The following is a 20065-nucleotide window of genomic DNA, read 5'->3' as shown; positions in this document are numbered from 1 at the left end:
GATCTCCTCCCTCCAGCTTTTGCTGCCTGGTTACCCCGTATATGTTCGTGCTTTGCTCCCATAGACTCCTTTGCAAATCCCAGCCTTCATTTTGCTGAAATTCAAGAGAAGTAAAGGCCTTGGAAATTAACAACATGGGCACAGAGCCAGGAATACCAAGGGCTTTAGGCACCTAAAGAGGGAGAAAGGTGCTCTTATAATTCCCAATGGCATCTAAGCAGATTTGGTGCCCAACTCCCATTGAATGACCATGGACCTTAGCTAACTGATTCACTTAGGAGGGCTGATAAATCACACTAGGCACCTGTCTCCTTTTTTAGGTTTCTAAATCCCTTTACAACCCTGGACCACAGATAACCTAGGAGCTAGGCTGGAATCAGAAAACCCCGTGAGAGATTCTAGGGCTTCTGTGCTCTGCAGGTGGTCAAACTGGAGGATCACAGTGTTCCCTGTTGGCTTTAATATTAATGACTCTATGAATTTTTGCCTCTGGGCCTCTGCTTCTGAGCTGTGCCAGGCCCCAGGGAATGAGTCCCACAAGACCTTAGGAAATAGACACAGATAATTCTCCTTCCCACACTGTCGGTCCTTTGATGTCAATGGTGCTCAAAGCCAGCTCCACACAGCTCAGTTGCAGAGAGCACAGGTTTAAGTCTAGTTCTGTCAGGTCCGTGTCACAGTGAAAGGAATACATAGCTGAGATTTTGGCACCTAGACATTGCTAGATTGATGGACAATGACCAAAGAATATTGGTGCTGGATGACTGACTGCATTGCATCTCTGGAAAAACTCCACAAAGACCAGAACTGCAAGTTTGCTATTTCAGCTAAATATGGTTGGTGGTTGACAGACGGGGGAATAGAATAACATAAAGAATAAGTAAAACTGAAATGTTTTAAGGGTTTTCTTATCAATTTGCTCAAATGTCTGGAGCTGGTTAAAAAAAAAAAAAAAAAAAAAAACAGAAACTCCCTGATGTGAATTTGATCTTTTCATAGAAATCCCAAAACTTTTATTTTCAGTGTTAAGATGCAAAATGCTTCTGGTGAAAACTTCAATTTCTTTAGCTCCAAACCCAAAATTGGGTTTTTGGTTTTCCTACAAAACATCAGACATGTTCAAGAACAACTGACCGATTTTTATGGGGTCTTCTTCCAAAACACATACACACACAAAATCAACCAAAAATTTCCAACCAGCCTTAAAGTATAAACCGGCGTGGAGACAATTAACTTTGACGAATAGGTTCATATCCTCTAAAGATATGCTCTAGTTCAAAGAAGATTTATTTCAGGAAGTTCTACAGTCTGTTATACCAGAGGTCAGCTGAGATGATCACCATGGTCCCTTCTGAGCTTGGAATCTCTGAATCGTAATTTCAAACCCATTCATTCTATTGCATCTGGCTTTTTGTCTGTGTTTCAGCATTAATATGTTTCATGCAGAACAGCACCTTTAAAACCAGGGTCGTAGTTGAACCAAGCACCCAGACTTCTCTCTCCTGACCATACTCATGGACATGTGGGAGGTCAATAGGACTAGAATCCAGATCTCCTGATGTACCACTAAGTCCAATGCCGTCAGCTGAGCACAAGGGCTGTAAAACGGTGCACAAAGCACACACAGGGTAAGACACAGCTCATCACCCTCCAGAGTTTCCAGTGCAAGTAGATGAGGCCCAGCGAGGGGAAGTGACTGGCCCAAGGTCACGCAGCAGGTCACTCTCCTGCCGCTGACCTGCAAAGCACGGACATAAAGTCACAGGGGTAAATGCCAGCAGTAGCGGAGGGATGCTCCCTGTCCATCACTGCACGCAGATGCCACCGCAGCTGGGATTTGGTGCCATAAATCAGTCTATAAGCACGTAGCAGCCTGTCTATGCTCAGAGCTGGGTGTGGACTCATGACAGACAAGCTGCCACTTAGGATGCTGGGTGAGGCAATGTCTTATCCTTGGGAAGGGGCGATCAGACAGTGGTGGGGTTTCTGGTATTTCAGGCCACAGATACACTTGGAGCTGTGGTTGTGTTTCCTTGCCAACAGGCTAGTGGCCCCAGGTTCATACCCCTGAGGTCCAGGAGAGTTTTCCCTAGTGTGACAATGCACCAGAGTAACGCTCTGATCATCAGAAGCGAAGAGTCCTTTCTACTCTGAGTCCGTGGAAGTGAGAATTGTTCTGCTACCTTGATGTTCACAGAGACTATCACGGCTATTCCCTCTGTCGTTCCAGTCCTGACTTTTGCCCTTCTTCTTCCCTCCACAGGTAGGAGACAATACACCGAGCAGAATAATGCAGAACCGAACAGCTGTGACTGAGTTCCTTCTCTTGGGATTCTCTGATGTTCAGGAGCTGCAGATTTTACACTTTGTGTTTTTCCTAGTGATTTACATGGCAACCCTGATAGGAAATCTTCTCATCATCACAGCCATAGCCCTCAACCGCCACCTTCACACCCCCATGTACTTCTTCCTGATGAATCTGTCCATCTTAGACCTCGGCTCCATCTCTATCCCTGTCCCCAAATCCATGGCTAACTCCCTAAACAACACCAGGTCCATTTCTTACTCTGGATGCATCGCCCAAGTCTTTCTCCTTTTCTTCTTCGCTTCAGCAGATATCGCCTTACTGACCGTCATGGCGTACGACCGCTATGTCGCCATCTGCCAACCACTGCACTATGAGACTAAAATGAACAGGAGAGCTTGTGTCCAAATGGCATCCGGTTCCTGGATCAGTGGGATTATCAATTCTGCAATGAATACCGGGAATACGTTCTCATTGACCTTCTGTGGGGGCAACACGGTGGACCAGTTCTTCTGTGAAATCCCCCAGCTGCTCAAACTGGCCTGCCCTGACACGTACCTTGGTGAAGTTGGTTTCTTGTATTTGGTATATGTTTAGCCCTAGGCTGCTTTGTTTTTATCATTGTGTCGTATGTTCAGATCTTCACCACAGTGCTGAGAATCCCCTCTGAGCAGAGCTGGCATAAAGCCTTCTCCACTTGCCTCCCTCACCTCATTGTCATCTCCATGTTTCTTTCCACTGGCACCTTTGCCTACCTGAAGCCCACCTCCAGCTCTCCGTCAAGGCTGGATCTCTTAGTGGCTGTTCTCTATTCTGTGGTCCCTCCGATGATGAATCCCATCATCTACAGCATGAGGAACAAAGAGATCAAAGCTGCCTTGTGGAAAATGACTGGACTGAGACTATTCACCAAGAATAAAATGTCTGCCTTTCTCCCTTGACCCTGGTCTCATTCTATGTTTCTTTATATATTAGAGCAAAATATTAAACCTGATGATATTATTTTCCGCATGAGATCATAACATGAAATCTGTTTATGAACACTGGGGGATTTATCCTGTCATATATCTAGAGAAACACCACTGCATTCAATGGAGTTAATATAGAGTTACACCAATGTAAGTTAAATATCTATCTACCTACAATAAATCACAATCAGAACTCTGTCATTAGGACACAAGGAGATAGTTCAGTCCTATCTATGCACCTGTCTATCTAATAGCATTGAGGTTTTCTGTGTTGTGAAGAGCAATGCACAAAGCTGGTGCTCAAAAAAATATAAGTCGCAGCAGCAAGTAAATTCTCGATTCTTTTTAGACTGGATGTGACTAGATTTGCCCTGGATGGTACATGCAGTTCCAGCTCAGTGCATGTAATGGTACTTTTCCATTTACACCAAGGTTAGAACGAAATTACTCCCAACAAGTAACTGACACCAGTGCTTACGTTACTATAGAGTGACCAGAATCTTTCGGCCAAGATGTCCTCTGTGTTAACTAAGAGCTGGGAGAAAGCCGACAGGTGCAGAAGAGCACATAGTTTGGACAGAGACCGAAGACAGAATTGTCTTCATAAGAACATAGTGTTCAAACTTGTTTATACAATAGTAAAAATCGAGACTGCCTCCTCTAAATTGAGTGGCCTTACTACCGGGTTATACCAGTGTAAATCAGATGTGTGTGTGGAGAGAGAGGTTCTGTTCTATCTGTCTATCTTAGATATGTATGCAGTCATTGTCATGCTACCAGAGAGCCTAGCACGTAAAATCAGTAGCTAAAGTGGAGTCCTTAGTGGACTTCATGGAGTATCTGTCTCTTCTCCTACTTCAGGATAAAAGGCCTACGTGTGGGATATGAGAGGCTTTTTAGTTTGCTTGCTTTCATCTTCCTATGTTTTGTCTTGTTTATTGATTTGTTTCCTTTTTCTAGATTTGTTTAACTTTGGGGAGGTTGGGGTATGTTTGATTAGATGGCAGTGTCTTTCTTTCTTTCTTTGGCCAGAGAGTGCGGAAGTTTTGCTTTCCACAAGGATGAAAGAGCAGAAAAGAGTTTCTGTGAGTGTCATGGTGGCTGCATTCCTGTGTAGGTGATTATTTTAATGCAGCTGGGATCTGATCATGTCATTAATGATTTGTTAGGGGATCTGGAGCCTTGAAGAGGCATATTTTAAAATATATTTATCTAAATATATAAATTAAAATGTTGTGACACTCTTGGTATGATGTAAAGAGATTTGTGAAGAGAATTGTGTTGCCCTGCTTCCTGCTGATAACCTGTCCTTTGATGACGAGGTCAAATTTTTGATCCCATTGAGATGTTTGGTGTGATGGACATGGAGTCGCTATGCAGTATTTTCTCTTTTTTGGTTGGGTTTTTTTGGTTTTTTGTTTGCTTGTTTTTGTTTTTGTTTTGTTTTGTTGTTCCTTCTGCGGCAAATGGGGGAGAAGGCTGTCTGGTCACACAACTCAGAACCAGTCACAGCTCCAGAGGGAAGAACTGCAGGCAGCAAACCCAGTTAGACCTGTTGGGAAACCACAGCTGATGCACAGAGGGCTGTGACCCAGGACTCATTTTGAGAGGGGGAGAATCGCATGATTCGACCTTAAGCAAAGGGCAGGCACAAGGCCAAGAAGTGAAGCGTGCACTCAGAGATACTGGGAAGGGGAGAGAGATTCAGCAAGCCCTGTAATTATAACAGTTGGGATTTACACATTCACATCAAAGACAGCTGGATTTGACCAATGGCCACCTATCTGCACAAGGTTCTGAATGTGTCTAAAGGTGCTCTGGATCACAGACGTTGGTTGTCGTTATTATATTAATGATTAATTATTGATATTATTATACCATGTTTGGGCATGGGAGTATATTCTAAATATGTGCTACATAAAAGCAAAGCTGTTGTGAGTGGTTACATTTTAACATGCTCTGTTTCCCTTTCCTGGTTGGATACACTGATGCATTATAAATGAGTTTCTTAAAAATGAGGGGGCAGCTCCTCACTTGGTCTAAATCATCAGTGCTTCTTGTCCAAACCCAGCGATTATGAATTTAAAACTCAACCCCTTTGAATATTCTGCACTAAGGCACTGATCTGGGAAAGCCCTCAAACAAGTTCCGAACTTTAATCACGTGAGTAGTCCCATGGAAGGCTTAAATTAACATGCTAAAATGCTGCTTTGGTTTAGGGTGTATGAATGAGCTATTCAGCTGGGCCTGTGGTAACTAGAATGCATCTCCTCTTCATTTTCAGAGGAGTTCTGCACGTCCCTCGTGTTTCTTTGAAAATCCTATCCCAGTTGCATCAAGTTCACTTTTCCATGAACGTTAATGTCTGCTTTGCTGGAGTATTCAGGGAATGTACATACAAAGGGGTCATCCATTCTGCTGATTTAAATGTAAGTCAATGTAAAATGACTATTCACAGAAAGATGTTTTTCCTGTATTCATTCAGTGCTTCAAACGCCAGAGTGTAGAATCATAGAATCATAGAATATTAGAGTTGGAAGGGACCTCAGGAGGTCATCTCTGCTCAAAGCAGGACTAACCTCAGCTATATCATCCCAACCAGGGCTTTGTCAAGCCTCAGCTTAAAAACCTCTAAGGATGGAGATTCCACCACCTCCCTAGGTAACCTATTCCAGTGCTTCACCACCCTCCTAGTAAAAAAAACTTTTTCCTAATGTCCAACCTAGACTCTCCCCAACTGCAACTTGAGATCGTTGTCCTTGTTCTGTCCTCTGCCATGCCCCATCCTCCCTGGAACCCCCTTTCAGGTATTAAAGGCCGCTATCAAATCCCCCCTCACTCTTCTCTTTTGCAGACTAAACAAGCCCAGTTCAATGTCCATCATTTTTGTTGCCCTCCGCTGTACTCTCTCCATTGTCCACAGCGGCCTCACCAATGCCGAATAGAGGGGAATAATCACTTCCTGACCTGCTGGCAATGCACCTCCTACCATTAGCCTTCTTGACAACCAGGGCACACTGCTGACTCATATCCAGCTTTTTATCCACCATTACCCCCAGGTCCCTTTCTGCAGAGCTGCTGCCCAGTTCGTCGGTCCCCAGTCTATAGCTGTGCATGGGATTCTTCCTTCCTAAGTGGAGGACTCTGCACTTTTCTTTGTTGAACCTCATTAGATTTATTTTGGCCCAATCCTCCAGTTTGTTTAGGTCACTCTTCTACCTTGCAGGGTATCTACCACTTCCCCCAGCTTAGTTCGTCCGCAAACTTGCTGAGGGTGCAGATCATTAATGTGTTGAACAAAACCGGCCCCAGGACTGACCCCTGGGGAACTCCGCTTGTGACCGGTTGCAGCTAGACATGGAGCCATTGATCACTACACATTGAGCCCTATGCCCTAGCCAGTTCTCTATCCATTTTATAGTCCATTCATCCAACCCATACTTCTTTAACTTGCCGATAAGAATACCGTGAGAGACCGTATCAAAAGCTTTGCTAAAGTCAAGGTATATCACGTCCACCGCCTTCCCTACATCCACAGAGCCAGTCACCTCATCATAGAAAGTTCACTCAATCTTCTGGTAGGCGTAAATAAAGGTGCAGCTCACAAATGTTGTATCTTGTAATGCTCTGCTATATATTTCAGTAAATACCAATGTCCATTCATCACCTATCAGCCCAAACTCCTGCCTGCACAACTCACACGTCTAGAAGTTAGGCCTCATTAAAACCATCCAGGTCTTGAGTCTCTCTTCTTCTGTTAATGGAGGAAGGAGAATGTTTTGGTCAATGAATGCGCAATGCTCTGACGGTGAATGAAAAGGGGAGAGGTCTACAGTAGGGTTCTGCCCTTTGACACCAGGATGGGATTTGACTCACCAAGGGTACTACAGCACCCGTAGTACCACCCTTTGGTAGAGAGAGGAACTGTTCGGCTGTTCTTTCTGGCCTCATTCAAGCATTAGGATTTGGGGACCTGGGTGTGTCCGTTACTTTACACACCACACTGAAGAGTGGAATAGAGACGAGGGTCGGCATGGAGAGAGCATGTAGTGTCACTGCCCATGTCCTCGGTGCTGATTACATCACTAAGGCTAAGGTTTTCATCGATTTCAAAGCCAGAAGGACCATTCTGATCATCTAGTCTGACTCCTATATAAGACAGGCCAGAGAAATTCCCCAAAATAAATCCTAGAGCGGATCTTTTTGGAACATCCAATCTTGATTTAAAAATTGTCAGTGATGGATAATCCACTATGACCTTTGGTAAAGTGTTCTACTAGTTAATTACGCTCACCATTAAAAACGACCGCCTTATTTCAACTTGAATTTGTCTACCTTCGACTTCTAGCCTTTGGATCATCTTAAACATTTCTCTGCTGGATTGAAGAGCCCTTTCTCAAATATTTGTTCCCCATATAGATACTTGCAAACTAAACTTTCTCTTTGTTAAGCTAAATCAATTGAATCCCTTGAGTCTATCACTATAAGGTACGTTTTCTAGTCCTTTAATCATTCAAATGGCTCTTCTCTGAACATTCTCCAGTTTATAAACATCCTGGGCACCAGACCTGGACACAGTATCCCAGCGATGTTCCCCATGTAGATTGTGTACAGCACACTATGATTTTCAGGATTTTCATCTTATAAAATTCTGTGGTTAAGAGATCCCTCTCCTCCTTGCTTCTCTGGCACATTCTCCATGAAGGAATTAGAGTAGAATCCCAGATGACCACAACCTAGGTGGAGATCTGGAGGAGCGTGGGTAAGCAGCCGTGAGTCTCAAACACACTGGTTGAATGGTCAAGGATAGAAGGACTGTGGCCTCCCATGGCCAAAGGAAGGGCATCATTCAAGAAGTCTGAGCCTGTGTCCTAGAGCCCCAGAGGGAGAACTATGACAAGACTCTACCCAGACACAGTGACCTTGAAAGTATGTTGGATCCTCACTCCCCCTTTTTCCTCCTTCATGGTTCTCTTTGCCTTTCTTTTGCTTCTCTCCTCCCTTTCCTCATCCTATCTGGAAAACCTTCCAATTTGCAGTTCCTGCAGTCTTAATGTTAGTTAATCAGTGGGTGTTTAACATAGGACTACATGGGAGACACTCTGGGTTTCTCAATAACACTGCAACGTAAGCCCATGTTCAGTGGAACTCGAGTCAGCAAACCTTGGGTATGTGAACCCAGGAACTGAGTGTCTACACTCACTGCTGACCCTCCTCTGCAAATTTTTGAACCCGGGCCTCAATCCAGGGCTCCAGCATCCACCCTGCAGTACATAGGCCTCAATCCAACCAGCCATATCCCAGACTTCCTAACTCCCTCTCAAAATACGGCTGCTCTAGCCCTATCTTCATGGTGCAGTGTGGGAAAACTTGACCATGCACCCCTGCCAGAGGAAATTTGAGCAGCCGGCACCCTCCCGGGCCACCATGTTGGTCTAAGTAACTAAAGCCAGCCACATGGAGGAGTCGCCATTTGAAGAACTTCCCTCACTTGGGCTTTCACTCCCATGTCAGGAAATGGGCAGAGCTTCTGTGAGCATTTTGTGACCCACTGAAGGCCCTTGACAGAGCTCACGATAGAGCAGGAGGACACACAGTATAGACACCGATACCCCCTAGGCAAACTGGTGCTTTAGGAGCAGGGCCACAAGCACAGACTGGTGTGAACACCTGATCAAGCAGACCTGGGATGACCAGCAGTGGCTCCAGAACTTTTGCTTGCCCCAACCCTCCAGTGTAAAGACTCACACATGAGGGTGTCCATGACGGTCCAGAAGCGGGTGGCTATAACCATCTGGAAGCTGGCCTTCCCCCTCAGACTGCTACTGGTCCATTGCCAACCCGTTCCATACTGGAAAGTTGATGGTGGGTAAAGTCGTACAGCCCCAGGTTGTGCTGAAGCTGTTCATGCAGCAAAACCTCCTCAGGGTTCCCATCCATGGGCTCCCATTGGGGGGAGGGGGTGTGGAAAGGATAAACTTGACAGGGGCCCGGAGGCCCTGGGGGGCCCGGCCCAGGCTGCAATCGCCATTACCATGAGGAAAAAATTGAGGCTAAATTGTAGATCATGCCTGAGGATATTTATAGAAACTTATTTCCTGTATCTCTGTATCTAGTGTCCAGATCTTGTGAGATTTGCAAGGCTTGGAGATTTGTAACACGGGAGGGAGCCCGTGTTACAAGTTTGTACTGGGCCCAAAAAAATTGTGCTTGGGCCCTGCTCCTGTCTGTTGCCGTGCTAGATTCTGAGGTCAGTAGGACGCCATCCCGGCCGCCTTCCTCACCTCACTGTGGTCTCCTTGGGTTTTTTTGCACTGGTGCCTTTGCTTACCTGAAACCCACCCCCAGCTCAACATCAGGTCTGGATCTGGTCTCTATTCCGTGGTGTTTCCATTGGGAAAGCCCATCATCTATAGCATGAGGAACAAAAAGATCAAAGCTGCCCTGCGGAAAGTGACTCGGAGGAGGTTATTCACCAAGAATGAAGTGTCCGTCTTGCTCCCTTGACCGAGATTTCATTCTAAGTTTCTTAGAAATATAATCAACCGATGACAAAATTGTCTTCATGAGAACATAGCGTGCAATCTGCTTATGCAGTAGTAAAAATCCAGACTACTTCCAACAAACTCAGCGGTGTCACTGTAGGCTCACGCCTGTGTAAATGAGGACAGGACCTATCTACTGACACTTTTATCTAGCTGTCTTACAGATTGAAGCTGATACCATCACCATGCTATCAGAGAGCCTTGCACATAAAATCAATACCTACAGCCAAGTCCCTAGTGGATTCAGAGTGTCTGCTTCTTCTCCTATTTCAGGGTAAAAAATCTACTTGGGGTATGGCAGATTTTGTTTGTTTGCTTGACTGTCTCTTCTTTTGAAATATTTTGTTTATCGATTGGTTGATTGATTTGTTTCATTTTACTAAATTTGTTGTGGTTTTGCGTGGGTGGCATATTTTTTGATTTGATTAAATGGCAGTGTCTTTTTTTTTTTTCTTTTGTCATCTATTTGGGTTGTCAATGTCACCATCTCTTTGACAGGGTTCTCTGAGAAGAGATGAAGATTTGCTTTCCACGAAGAAGAAAGGGTGGAAAAGAGTTTCTGTCAGTGTCAGGATCCTGAGAACTCATCCAGGTGATTATTTTACTAAAACTGGGACTTGACTGTGTTATCAATGCTGAGTCAGGGCATCTGGAGCCTTAGATAGGCATATTTTTAATAAATGCATATACATAAAAAATAATAATTAAATACAGTAGAAACTCAGAGTTATGAACACCAGAATTATGAACTGACTGGTCAACCAAACACCTAATTTGGAACTGGAAGTCTACAATCAGGCATAGTAGCAGCAGAGACCAAAAAAAAAAAAAAAGCAAATATAGCACAGAACTGTGTTAAATGTAAACTACTAAAAAAGTAAAGGGAAAGTTAAAAAAAAAGATTTGATGAGGTAAGGACACTGTTTCTGTGTTTATTTAATTTAAATGAAGACAGTGAAAGGCAGCATTTTTTTTTACGTAGTAAAGTTTCAAAGCTGTATTAAGTCAACGTTCAGTTCTAAACTTTTGACAGAGCAACCACAACGTTTTGCTCAGAGTTACGAACATTTCAGAGTTGCATTCGTAACTGTGAAGGTCTACTATAAATACATACATACAAATCTTGCATCATTCTTGTGAAGAAAAGTCTTGCCATGTTTCCTAACGATAATCTGAACCAGGGTAATGAGGCCAAAGTTTTGATCCCTTTGACATTTTTGGGGTGATGGACATAGAGTTGCTATGTAGCATTTTCTCTTTTTTGGTTTGTTTTTGTTCGTTCTGTCTGTGGTAAATAAACAATGCTTTGTCTGGAGAAGGCTGCCTGGTCACACAACTCATCCCAGGTCACAGCTCCTGAAGGAATCCAACCCAGCCAGAACTGCTGGGAAATCACAGTTGGTATGGCCCGACACCCAGTTTGAGAGATGGCAAATTGCATGATTTGACCCTAAGAGAGTGGCAGGCCAAGACCTGAGGGTTGCGCTGAGACCAGAGAAGGGGCAGAGGGACAGCTAGTCCTGTAACCATAATGGCTGGGATTTAAAAATGAACATCAAAGGGACCTGAATTTGGCCAATGGCCACTCATCTACACAAAGGTGTCTATAGGTGCCCTGGACTGCAGAAATGGGTTAATTATTATTATTACTATTATTATTATTATTATACATATTTCTGTATGGGTGTATATTCTAAATCCGATGAAGTGGGTTTCTGACCACAAAAGCTTATGCCCAAATAAATGTGTTAGTCTTTAAGGTGTCACAGAACTCTGGCTGTTACTCTAAATATGTGACAGATAAAAACAGAGCTGTTTTGACTGATCACATTTTATCACGCTCAGTTTCTTTTTCCTGGTTGGATAATTGATGCATTACAAACAAGTTTCTTTAAAATGAAGGGGCAGGTCTTCTGTTGGTCTAAATTGTCATAGATTAAATTCCCTGGCTTATCCTTCTTCCCATTTTTATAGCTAGGCACTATATCTGCCCTTTGCCAGTCCTCTGGTATCTTTCCCATCCTCCATGAGTTCTCAAAGATAACTGCTAATGGCTCAGAGATCTCGTCAGCCAGCTCCTTAAGTATTGTAGGCTGGATTTCATCAGGCCCTGCCAAACTGAAGACATCTAACTTGTCTGAGTGACTTCTTCTCTTCTTATATTAGCCTCATATCCTACCACATTTACACTGATGTTCTCTATGTCAGTTATCCAATCACTGCTACATTTTTGGTGAAAACTGAAAGAAAAAAGGCATTTCACAGTTTGGCCACGGCTGCTTTTCTGTTATTGTCTTTCCCTCCTCACTGAGTAATAGGCCTGCCCCGTCCTTGCTCTTCCTCTTGCTTCTCATGTATTTGTAAAATGCTTTCTTGTTGTCCCTAGCTATTTTGATCTCATTTTGTGCCTTGGCCTTTTGAATGTTGTCCCTCCATGCTTGTGTTATTTTTTTATGTTCATCCTTTGTAATATGACTTAGTTTCCACTTTTGATACGACTCTTTTTTGAGTTTCAGATCATTGAAGATCACATGGTGAAGCCAGGGTGGCCTTTTACCCTACTTCCTATCTTTCCTATGAATGGGGATAGTTTGCTTTTGTGCCCTTAATAATGTCTCTTTAAAAAAACACCAACTTTACTGAACTCTTTTTTCCCTCAGATTTGCTTCCCATGGGATCTTATCTACCAATTCTCTGAGATTGCTAAAGTCTCCCTCCTTGAAGTCCATTGTCTTTTTTCTGCTGTTTTTCTGCCTACCATGCCTTAGAATCATGAACTCTACCATTTCAGTTGTCTCCAATGCATTCCAAGAACTTGTTGGGCTGTCTGTGCCCGGTTGTATTATTTTCCCAACAGATGTCTGACAATATCTACCATGACATCACCCTTCTCTTTTAACCCTTTTATTCTTACCCAGAGACTTTCAACACGTCTACCTCCCATTTCTATCCCCTAGCCTGGCTTTCTGTGACAGGGAATGCAGGAGACAGTCTCTGCAAATTCACACCAGGACATCAGCAGAGGCATCCATGGGCAAGTTCTCTGTCTGGACAAAGGTGCAAGTGGAGGTGCAACGAGCAATATTGACATTAACAATGTAGCCTTTCTGAACCATTCTGATTTCATTCTCTCTCGCCTCCTAAAATGTCCCTCTCATATTCCTTTTTTGGCTAACTCCCCTTGGATGCTGAGCATCTGCCTTTTAAGTCCTCTCCTAGGTCAGCCATGTCCCCTCCTTAACACACAGAAGAAGGAATTTGGGGGTTACAGTGGACAAGAACCTGGATATGAGACAACAGTGTGCCCTTGTGGCCAAGAAAGCTAACAGCATATTGAGCTGCATTAGTAGAAGCATTGCGAGCAGATCGAGGGAAGCGTTTATTCCCCTCTATTCGGCACTGGTGAGGCCACATTTGGACTATTTTGTCCAGTTTTGAGCCCCCCTCCCACAACAGAAAGGATGTGGACAAATTGGAGAGATTCCATCAGAGGGAAATGAAATTGATTAGTTGGCTGGAGCACATGACTTATGAGGAGAGGCTGAGGGAACTAGGCTTGTTTAGTCTGCAGAAGAGCAGAGTGAGGGGGGATTTGATAGCAGCCTTCAACTACCTGAAGGTGGGCTCCAAAGAGGATGGAGCTAGGCTGTTCTCAGTGGTGGTAGATGACAGAACAAGGAGCAATGGTCTCAAGTTGCAGTGGAGGAGGTCTAGGCTGGATATTAGGAAAAGTTTTTCTCTAGGTGGGTGGTGAAACACTGGAATGGGTTACATAGGGAGGTGGTGGAATCTCCATCCTTAGAGATTTGTAAGGCCCAGCTTGATAAAGCCCTGGCTGGGATAATTTAATTGGGGTTGGTCCTGCTTTGAGCAGAAGTTTGGGCTAGATGACCTCCTGAGGTCCTTTCCATCCCTAATCTTCTATGATTCTCTGACCACTCAGCTAACAGCCTGCAGTCCTTTTTCGTAAGGCAGAGAAGAGAATTGAATGGCCATGTCCCACCTCCTAGGTGAGTGCTCTAACTACTAAGCTACGGATTATAAAGGAGATCTCCTTCCCCCACACGTTTGTGTGGAGTGAGGCAAGTATCTCTCAAATTCTTGCAAAAAAAAAAAAAAATAATTCTCAGAATTTTTGAATGGGGGATGTCAAACATTTCAACATTTTTGACAGAAATGAGATAAAGGGACTTGTTAAAATGAAACTTGTGATTTCATGCTCCTGATCAGAAAATTGGGTGGGAAAATGTGATTTTTAACAAAATGGCCATTTATGCCCATTTTAATTAAATCGCCTTTTTTGGTGAGAAATGTTTTTGGTTGAAAAACATCCCCAAAATGAAGTCAACGAGAGACATTGTTTTCCGACAAATAGTAGGAGAGCTTTATTTACTGAAAGCAGAAACACCAGAAAGAGTGAAGGGGCCTAGAAGATTTTCAAAACTATCTAGGCCTCCTTTGATTTGAGTGACGTTTAGACATCTCAGAGCTCTTGAAAATCCCACTCAGCACCTTAATAGCTTTGAAAATCTGGCCTAGGTGATGAAGTACAGGGGTTTATGAAGGGCAACAATACATTTGTATGTGGATATGAGTCCATCGACACATGATCTTTGATATCCACCAAAGATTAAATGTTTTCTCTTCCCCATGTAGCAGCTGCCGTTTAGGATGTGATAAAAGAACAAACCAGGGCAGTGAAATAGCTTGTGCCAAGTGACAATCCATATGATGGGGCAGAAACACTATAAGGTTTAGAACTTCAAATGTATCTAATCCCCTAAATAGCTTTCAAAATTCCCATTAATGGCGACTGCACTGCCATATCACCTTGGCAGCTTTTACAAGGGATGGTGCATTCTCCATCTCTTGAAGTCTTCAGACTGAGACTGGATTTCTTTCCGGAAGGGTGATTTAGTCTAACACAAGATATTGGGCTCAGTGGAGGGGTAACTGCATCAAGTTTAGGCTGTGCTCCTCAAGGGCCAACAATGATGTGAGTACCTGCCCCCATTGCTTCTGGGAGAGGATGCTGGAGGGCGCGTTGCTTGGGACAGGTTCCATGGGAATAACGCACAGAGGAATTTCTGCAGAATGGTAGGTCGACAGTTGATCCAGGCAACATTTTTTCAAGCCATCAGCAGATTAATTTTTGCTCAGCTAGACGCATCTGCCATGAACTGGCTAAGAAAACACATTTTTGGATGGCGCTTACTTGGCCAGCTCTACCGATCTCAGTTTCAATCCCACACCCTCCATGCAGTGCATCTTAGGTCACAAGTGTGCAGGGGACTCGGAATGTGCACGTCTGAGATTATTTCACCAAAACGTTTCATAGCAGTTGCACATCTAACTTTGTGAATGCAGTGAAAAGGAGGTAGAATCAGAGGCTAAAATAGGAAGAGAACAAGTTAAAAATTCTTTAGACAAGTGCGATGTCTTCAAGTCACCAGGGCCTTATGAAATACATCCTAGAATATTCAGAGAACTGACTGAGGAGATATCTGAGCCAATGAGCAATTGTCTTGGAAAAAACAACTGGACTAGATGGCCTCCTGATGTCCATTCCAACCCTAAACTTCTATGATTCTATGAGTCATGGAAGACGGGAGATGCACTGGAAAAATGACAAATATAGTGCCAATCTATAGAAAGAAGGAATGACAACCTGGGGAATTACAGACCTGTCAGTTTAATTTCAGAATCAGAAAGATAATGAATCAAATACATAAGCAATCCAGATAAGACGGAGTGGGGACATAACAGTTTTCAAGTACGTAAAAGGTTGTTGCAAGGAGGAGGGAGACATTTTTTTCTCCTTTACCTCTGAGGACAGGACAAGAGGCAATGGGCTTAAATTGCAGCAAGGGCGGTTTAGGTTGGACATTAAGAAAACTTCCTAACTGTCAGGGTGGTTAATCACTGGAATAAATTGCCCAGGGAGGTTGTGGAATCTCCATCACTGGAGATTTTTAAGAGCAGGTTAGACGAACACCCGTCAGGCGTGGTCTAGATAATGCTTAGTCCTCCCTTGAGTGCAGCGGACTGGACAAGATGACATCTCGAGGGCCTTTCTAGCCCCACACTTCACTGATTCTCTGTGGGCAGAAACCTACCCCTCGATAGACTAATGAGTCGCTCTCCTCTTAGGCCTCACTCCTGCTCTGCAGCAGCTTGATAGGCCGGCAGCTGCCCCTCATTAATACAGAAATAGGACCTCCTTTGAGCTTATATGATGGTCACCATCTTGGCTGACACCTTGCGGTTGCACCAGGGACCTCCACAGCGAAGAGTGTGTCTCCCTGCAGCTTGAGCTAAACAGCCAGGCTCCCTGGTAGGGGCGTGCCATACTCACAGGCTCTGGGGGCAGAGGGGATTCATAACACACAGAGACCAGTGGGTGACATTTGGTACGTAACCCTGTGCGGCTGCTTTATCTGAACTGGAATCACCTCCCTGAACCTCCGGACAGGCCTCACAGGCATTTGAACTAATCTGCTCATGCTATCATAGAATCACAGACTATGAGAGTTGGAAGGGACCTCAGGAGGTCATCTAGTCCAGCCCCCTGCTCAAGGCAGGACTAACCTCAGCTAAATCATCTCAGCCAGGGATTTGTCAAGCCTCAGCTTAAAAACCTCTAAAGATGGAGATTCCACCACGTCCCTAGGTAACCCATTCCAGTGCTTCACCACCCTCCTAGGGAAAAATGTTTTCGTAATATCCAACCTAGACCTCCCCCACTGCAACTTGAGATCATTGCTCCTTGTTCTGTCATCTGCCACCACTGAGAACAGCCTAGCTCCATCCTCCCTGGAACCCCCTTTCAGGTAGTTAAAGGTTGCTATCAAATCCCCCCTCATTCTTCTCTTTTGCAGACTAAACAAGCCTGTTTTCCTCAGCCTCTTTGCATAAGTTTTGTGCTCCAGCCCCCTAATTATTTTTGTTGCCCTCCGCTGGACTATCTCCAACTTGTCCACATCCTTTTTGTAGTGGGGGGCCCAAAACTGTACACAATACTCCAAATGCGGCCTCACCAATGCTTCTACTAGAGCAGCCCAGTGTGCTATTAGCCTTCTTGGCAAGCAGGGCACACTGCTGATTCATATCCAGCTTTTTATCCATGGTAACCCCCAGGTCCTTTTCTGCAGAACTGCTGCCTAGGTCATCAGTCCCCAGTCTGTAGCTGTGCATGGGATTCTTCCATCCTAAGGGCAGAACTCTGCACTTGTGCTTGTTGAACCTCATCAGATTTCTTATTGCCTAATCCTCCAATTTTTCTAGGTCACTCTATATCCTATCCCTACCTTCCAGGGTATCTACCACTCCCCCAGCTTAGTGTCATCAGTAAACTTGCTGAGGGTGCAATCTACCCCATCCTTCAGATCATTAATGAAGATGTTGAACAAAACCAGCCCCAGGGCCGACCCCTGGGGCACTCCGCTTGTTACCGGCTGCCAGCTAGATATCGAGCCGTTGATCACTACCTGTTGATCCCAATGACCTAGCCAGATCTCTATCCATTTTATAGTCCAATCATCCAACCCATACTTGGTTAACTTGATGATGAGAATACTGCGGGAGACTGTATCAAAAGTTTTGCTAAAGTCAAGGTATATCACGTATAACGCTTTCCCCGCATAAACAGAGCCAGTCACCTCTTCATAGAAGGCAATCAGGTTGGTCAGACATGACTTGCTTTTGGTGAATACATGTTGACTGTTCCTGATCACCTTCCTCTCTTCCAAGTGCCTTAAAATGGATTCCTTGAGGACCTGCTCCATGATTTTTTTCCAGGGATTGAGGCGAGACTGACTGATCTGTAGTTCCCTGGATCCGCTTTCTTCCCTTTCTTGAAGATGTGCACTATGTTTGCCTTTTTCCAATTATCAGGGACCTCCCCCAATTGCCATGAGCTTTCAAAGATATTAGCCATACTTTTAGGCTGTGCTGAAGTCAGCCCTTAACCTTTCTCTTTGTTAAGCTAAATTGATTGAGCTCCTGGATATTTGAATATACATGTCAGATCCACAGCTTGTTTAAATTGGGATCACATCATTGGAGTCAATAGGTGTTAATTGATTACGCTCTATCAAAGTCAATGGAACTCGGCTGGTTTGCTGAGGATCTAGCCCTAAAGATTAAGGTCTGATTTTTCTCTCACACGTACCAAGGTTTGCATCAGTCTGACTCCTTTGATGCCATTCCTGATTTATAGGTATTACTTAGGCACTGAGTGAAAGCCAGATTCTTCCCTTCTGCAAAAAGCCCATGTGAATTATCTATTGGAGCTGATCTTCTGCAGGTATAAATCAGACCAACTGCATTAGAATCAGTGGAGTTAATTTGGATTTGCACTAGTGCACCCTGGAGCAGAATCGACTCCATTTGTGTATAAACTGTGTTGTCATGGAAACAACTGACAAGGACCAGGAGTATTCACTGGAGAAAGACAGACAATTAATTCTTGGTGAATAACCTCCACCCAGTCAGTCGCCACAATGCAGCTTTGATCTCCTTGTTCCTCATGCCGTAGATGATTGGATTCATCACCGGAGGCAAAGTGGAATAGAGAACACCCACGGCAAGATTCAGACCTGATGTGGAGCTGGAGGTGGGTTTCAGGTACGCAAAAATGCCAGTGGAAACAAACAAGGAGACAACAGTGAGGTGAGGCAGGCAGGTGGAGAAGGCTTTGTGCCGGCCCTGCTCTGAGGGGATTCTCAGCACTGTGGTGAAGATCTGAATGTAAGACACAATTATATAAACAAAGCAGCTTAAGCCTAAGCACGCACTAAAGGCGAGAGCTCCAATTTCACTACGGTACGAGTCGGAGCAGGCGAGCTTGAGCAGCTGGGGGATTTCACAGAAGAACTGGTCCACCATGTTGCCCCCACAGAAGGTTAGCGCAAATGTGTTCCCGGTGTGAAGGGCAGAGTAGAGAATCCCACTGATCCAGGCACCAGCTGCCATTTGGACACAAGCTCTCCCGTTCATCACTCTCTCATAGTGCAGTGGCTGGCAGATGGCGACATAGCGATCGTAGGCCATAACGGTGAGAAGGGAAAAATCTGCTGCCATCAAGAAAATCAGGAAAAAGACTTGGGTGACACATCCAGCATAGGAAATTGAGCTGGAGTTGATTATGGAATTAGCCATGGATTTGGGGAGGGTGACAGAGATGGAGCTGAGGTCCAGGACAGACAGATTCATCAGGAAGAAATACATGGGGCTGTGAAGGTGGCAGTTGAGGGCTATGGCCATGATGATGAGAAGATTCCCCATCAGGGCTGCCAGGTAAATCACTAGGAACAATCCGAAGTATAAAATCTGCAGGTCCATAGCATCAGAGAATCCCAAGAGAAGGAACTCAGTCACAGTGGTCTGGTTGGACATTTTCTTTCTCAGGATATCGTGTGCTTCCTGTGGAGGCAAGGAGGAGGAGAATCACAACAGTCATGATTAGATTAGTAAAATAGCACTCCTTTTGTGAAAGCCACCTTCATTCACTTGAGTCAGATCCTTAGCTTTTGAAGACTAGAGGAATATGGGAATGGGGGTGCAGGACTCATCCTCTTTGACTCCAGTGGAGTTATTCCTGATTTACACTGGGCTGAGTGGGAGAATAATCAGGCCCATTTGGCCAAATGAGATTCCTCTTGATTTACATCAAGGTGAAGGAAAACAGACTCAGGACCAATTGCTTTGCAGGTGCTTGTATACCTTTTCAGCCAAAGAAGTATAAAATTAGGTGAAACTTATCCTCATTTCACAGAGGGGAAAATGCGGACCAGAGACCTAGGTTCTGGGTAAATCTGGGGTAATTTCACTGAAAGCAGTGAATTACTCTGCATTTACACTGCTGTAAATGGGAGTAGCATCTACTCTGGTGGTGAAAGAGCTCACTCATAGTTACACAATGACCCAGCTGCAGAATCCGGAACACAAACTAGGAGGAGTCCTGAATCCCAGTCGGTTGTTCTAGCCATGACCCAACACAATCTACCCCAGACAGAAAAATGAACTCAGGAGTTCTGGCTGCTCTCTCACTTCTGTAATCCATTACACCCACTGCTCTCCCAGAGTGAGGTTTGGAACCCAGGTGTCCTGATACTGCCCAGACCCTACCCTAATCACTAGATCACCCTCTCTGCCCACAGCCGGTAACAGAACCAAGGATCCCTTTCTCCTACCTAGTGCTTAATTTGCCAGAGCTGAGCCCCGGCACTTCTAGGCTTGGCTGTTCA

General features: G+C 44.5%; 1 protein-coding gene and 1 pseudogene across 1 annotated transcript; one reads left to right on the top strand and one right to left on the bottom strand.

Moving 5' to 3' along the window:
• Positions 1-2290: 2290 nt before the first annotated feature.
• LOC137145746 (olfactory receptor 14A16-like) lies at positions 2291-3246 on the top strand (annotated as a pseudogene).
• A 15032-nt stretch (positions 3247-18278) lies between these two features.
• LOC137145745 (olfactory receptor 14A16-like) lies at positions 18279-19214 on the bottom strand. Its single transcript, XM_067536679.1, has one exon. The coding sequence runs from the start codon at positions 19212-19214 to the stop codon at positions 18279-18281; it is 936 nt and encodes a 311-aa protein (XP_067392780.1).
• Positions 19215-20065: the final 851 nt, after the last annotated feature.

Source organism: Emydura macquarii, unplaced genomic scaffold, assembly GCF_026122565.2.
Source record: "Emydura macquarii macquarii isolate MOO-44397 ecotype Brisbane River unplaced genomic scaffold, CSIRO-AGI_Emac_v2 contig_3612, whole genome shotgun sequence".
NCBI lineage: Eukaryota > Metazoa > Chordata > Testudines > Chelidae > Emydura > Emydura macquarii.
The sequence above is the reverse complement of the archived record's forward strand: the minus strand, read 5'-3'. Positions and strand labels throughout refer to the sequence as shown.

Coding starts and splice junctions, on each gene's coding strand:
- LOC137145745 (XM_067536679.1), bottom strand. CDS start 19,214: ATGTCCAACCAGACCACTGTGACTGAGTTCCTTCTCTTGGGATTCTCT.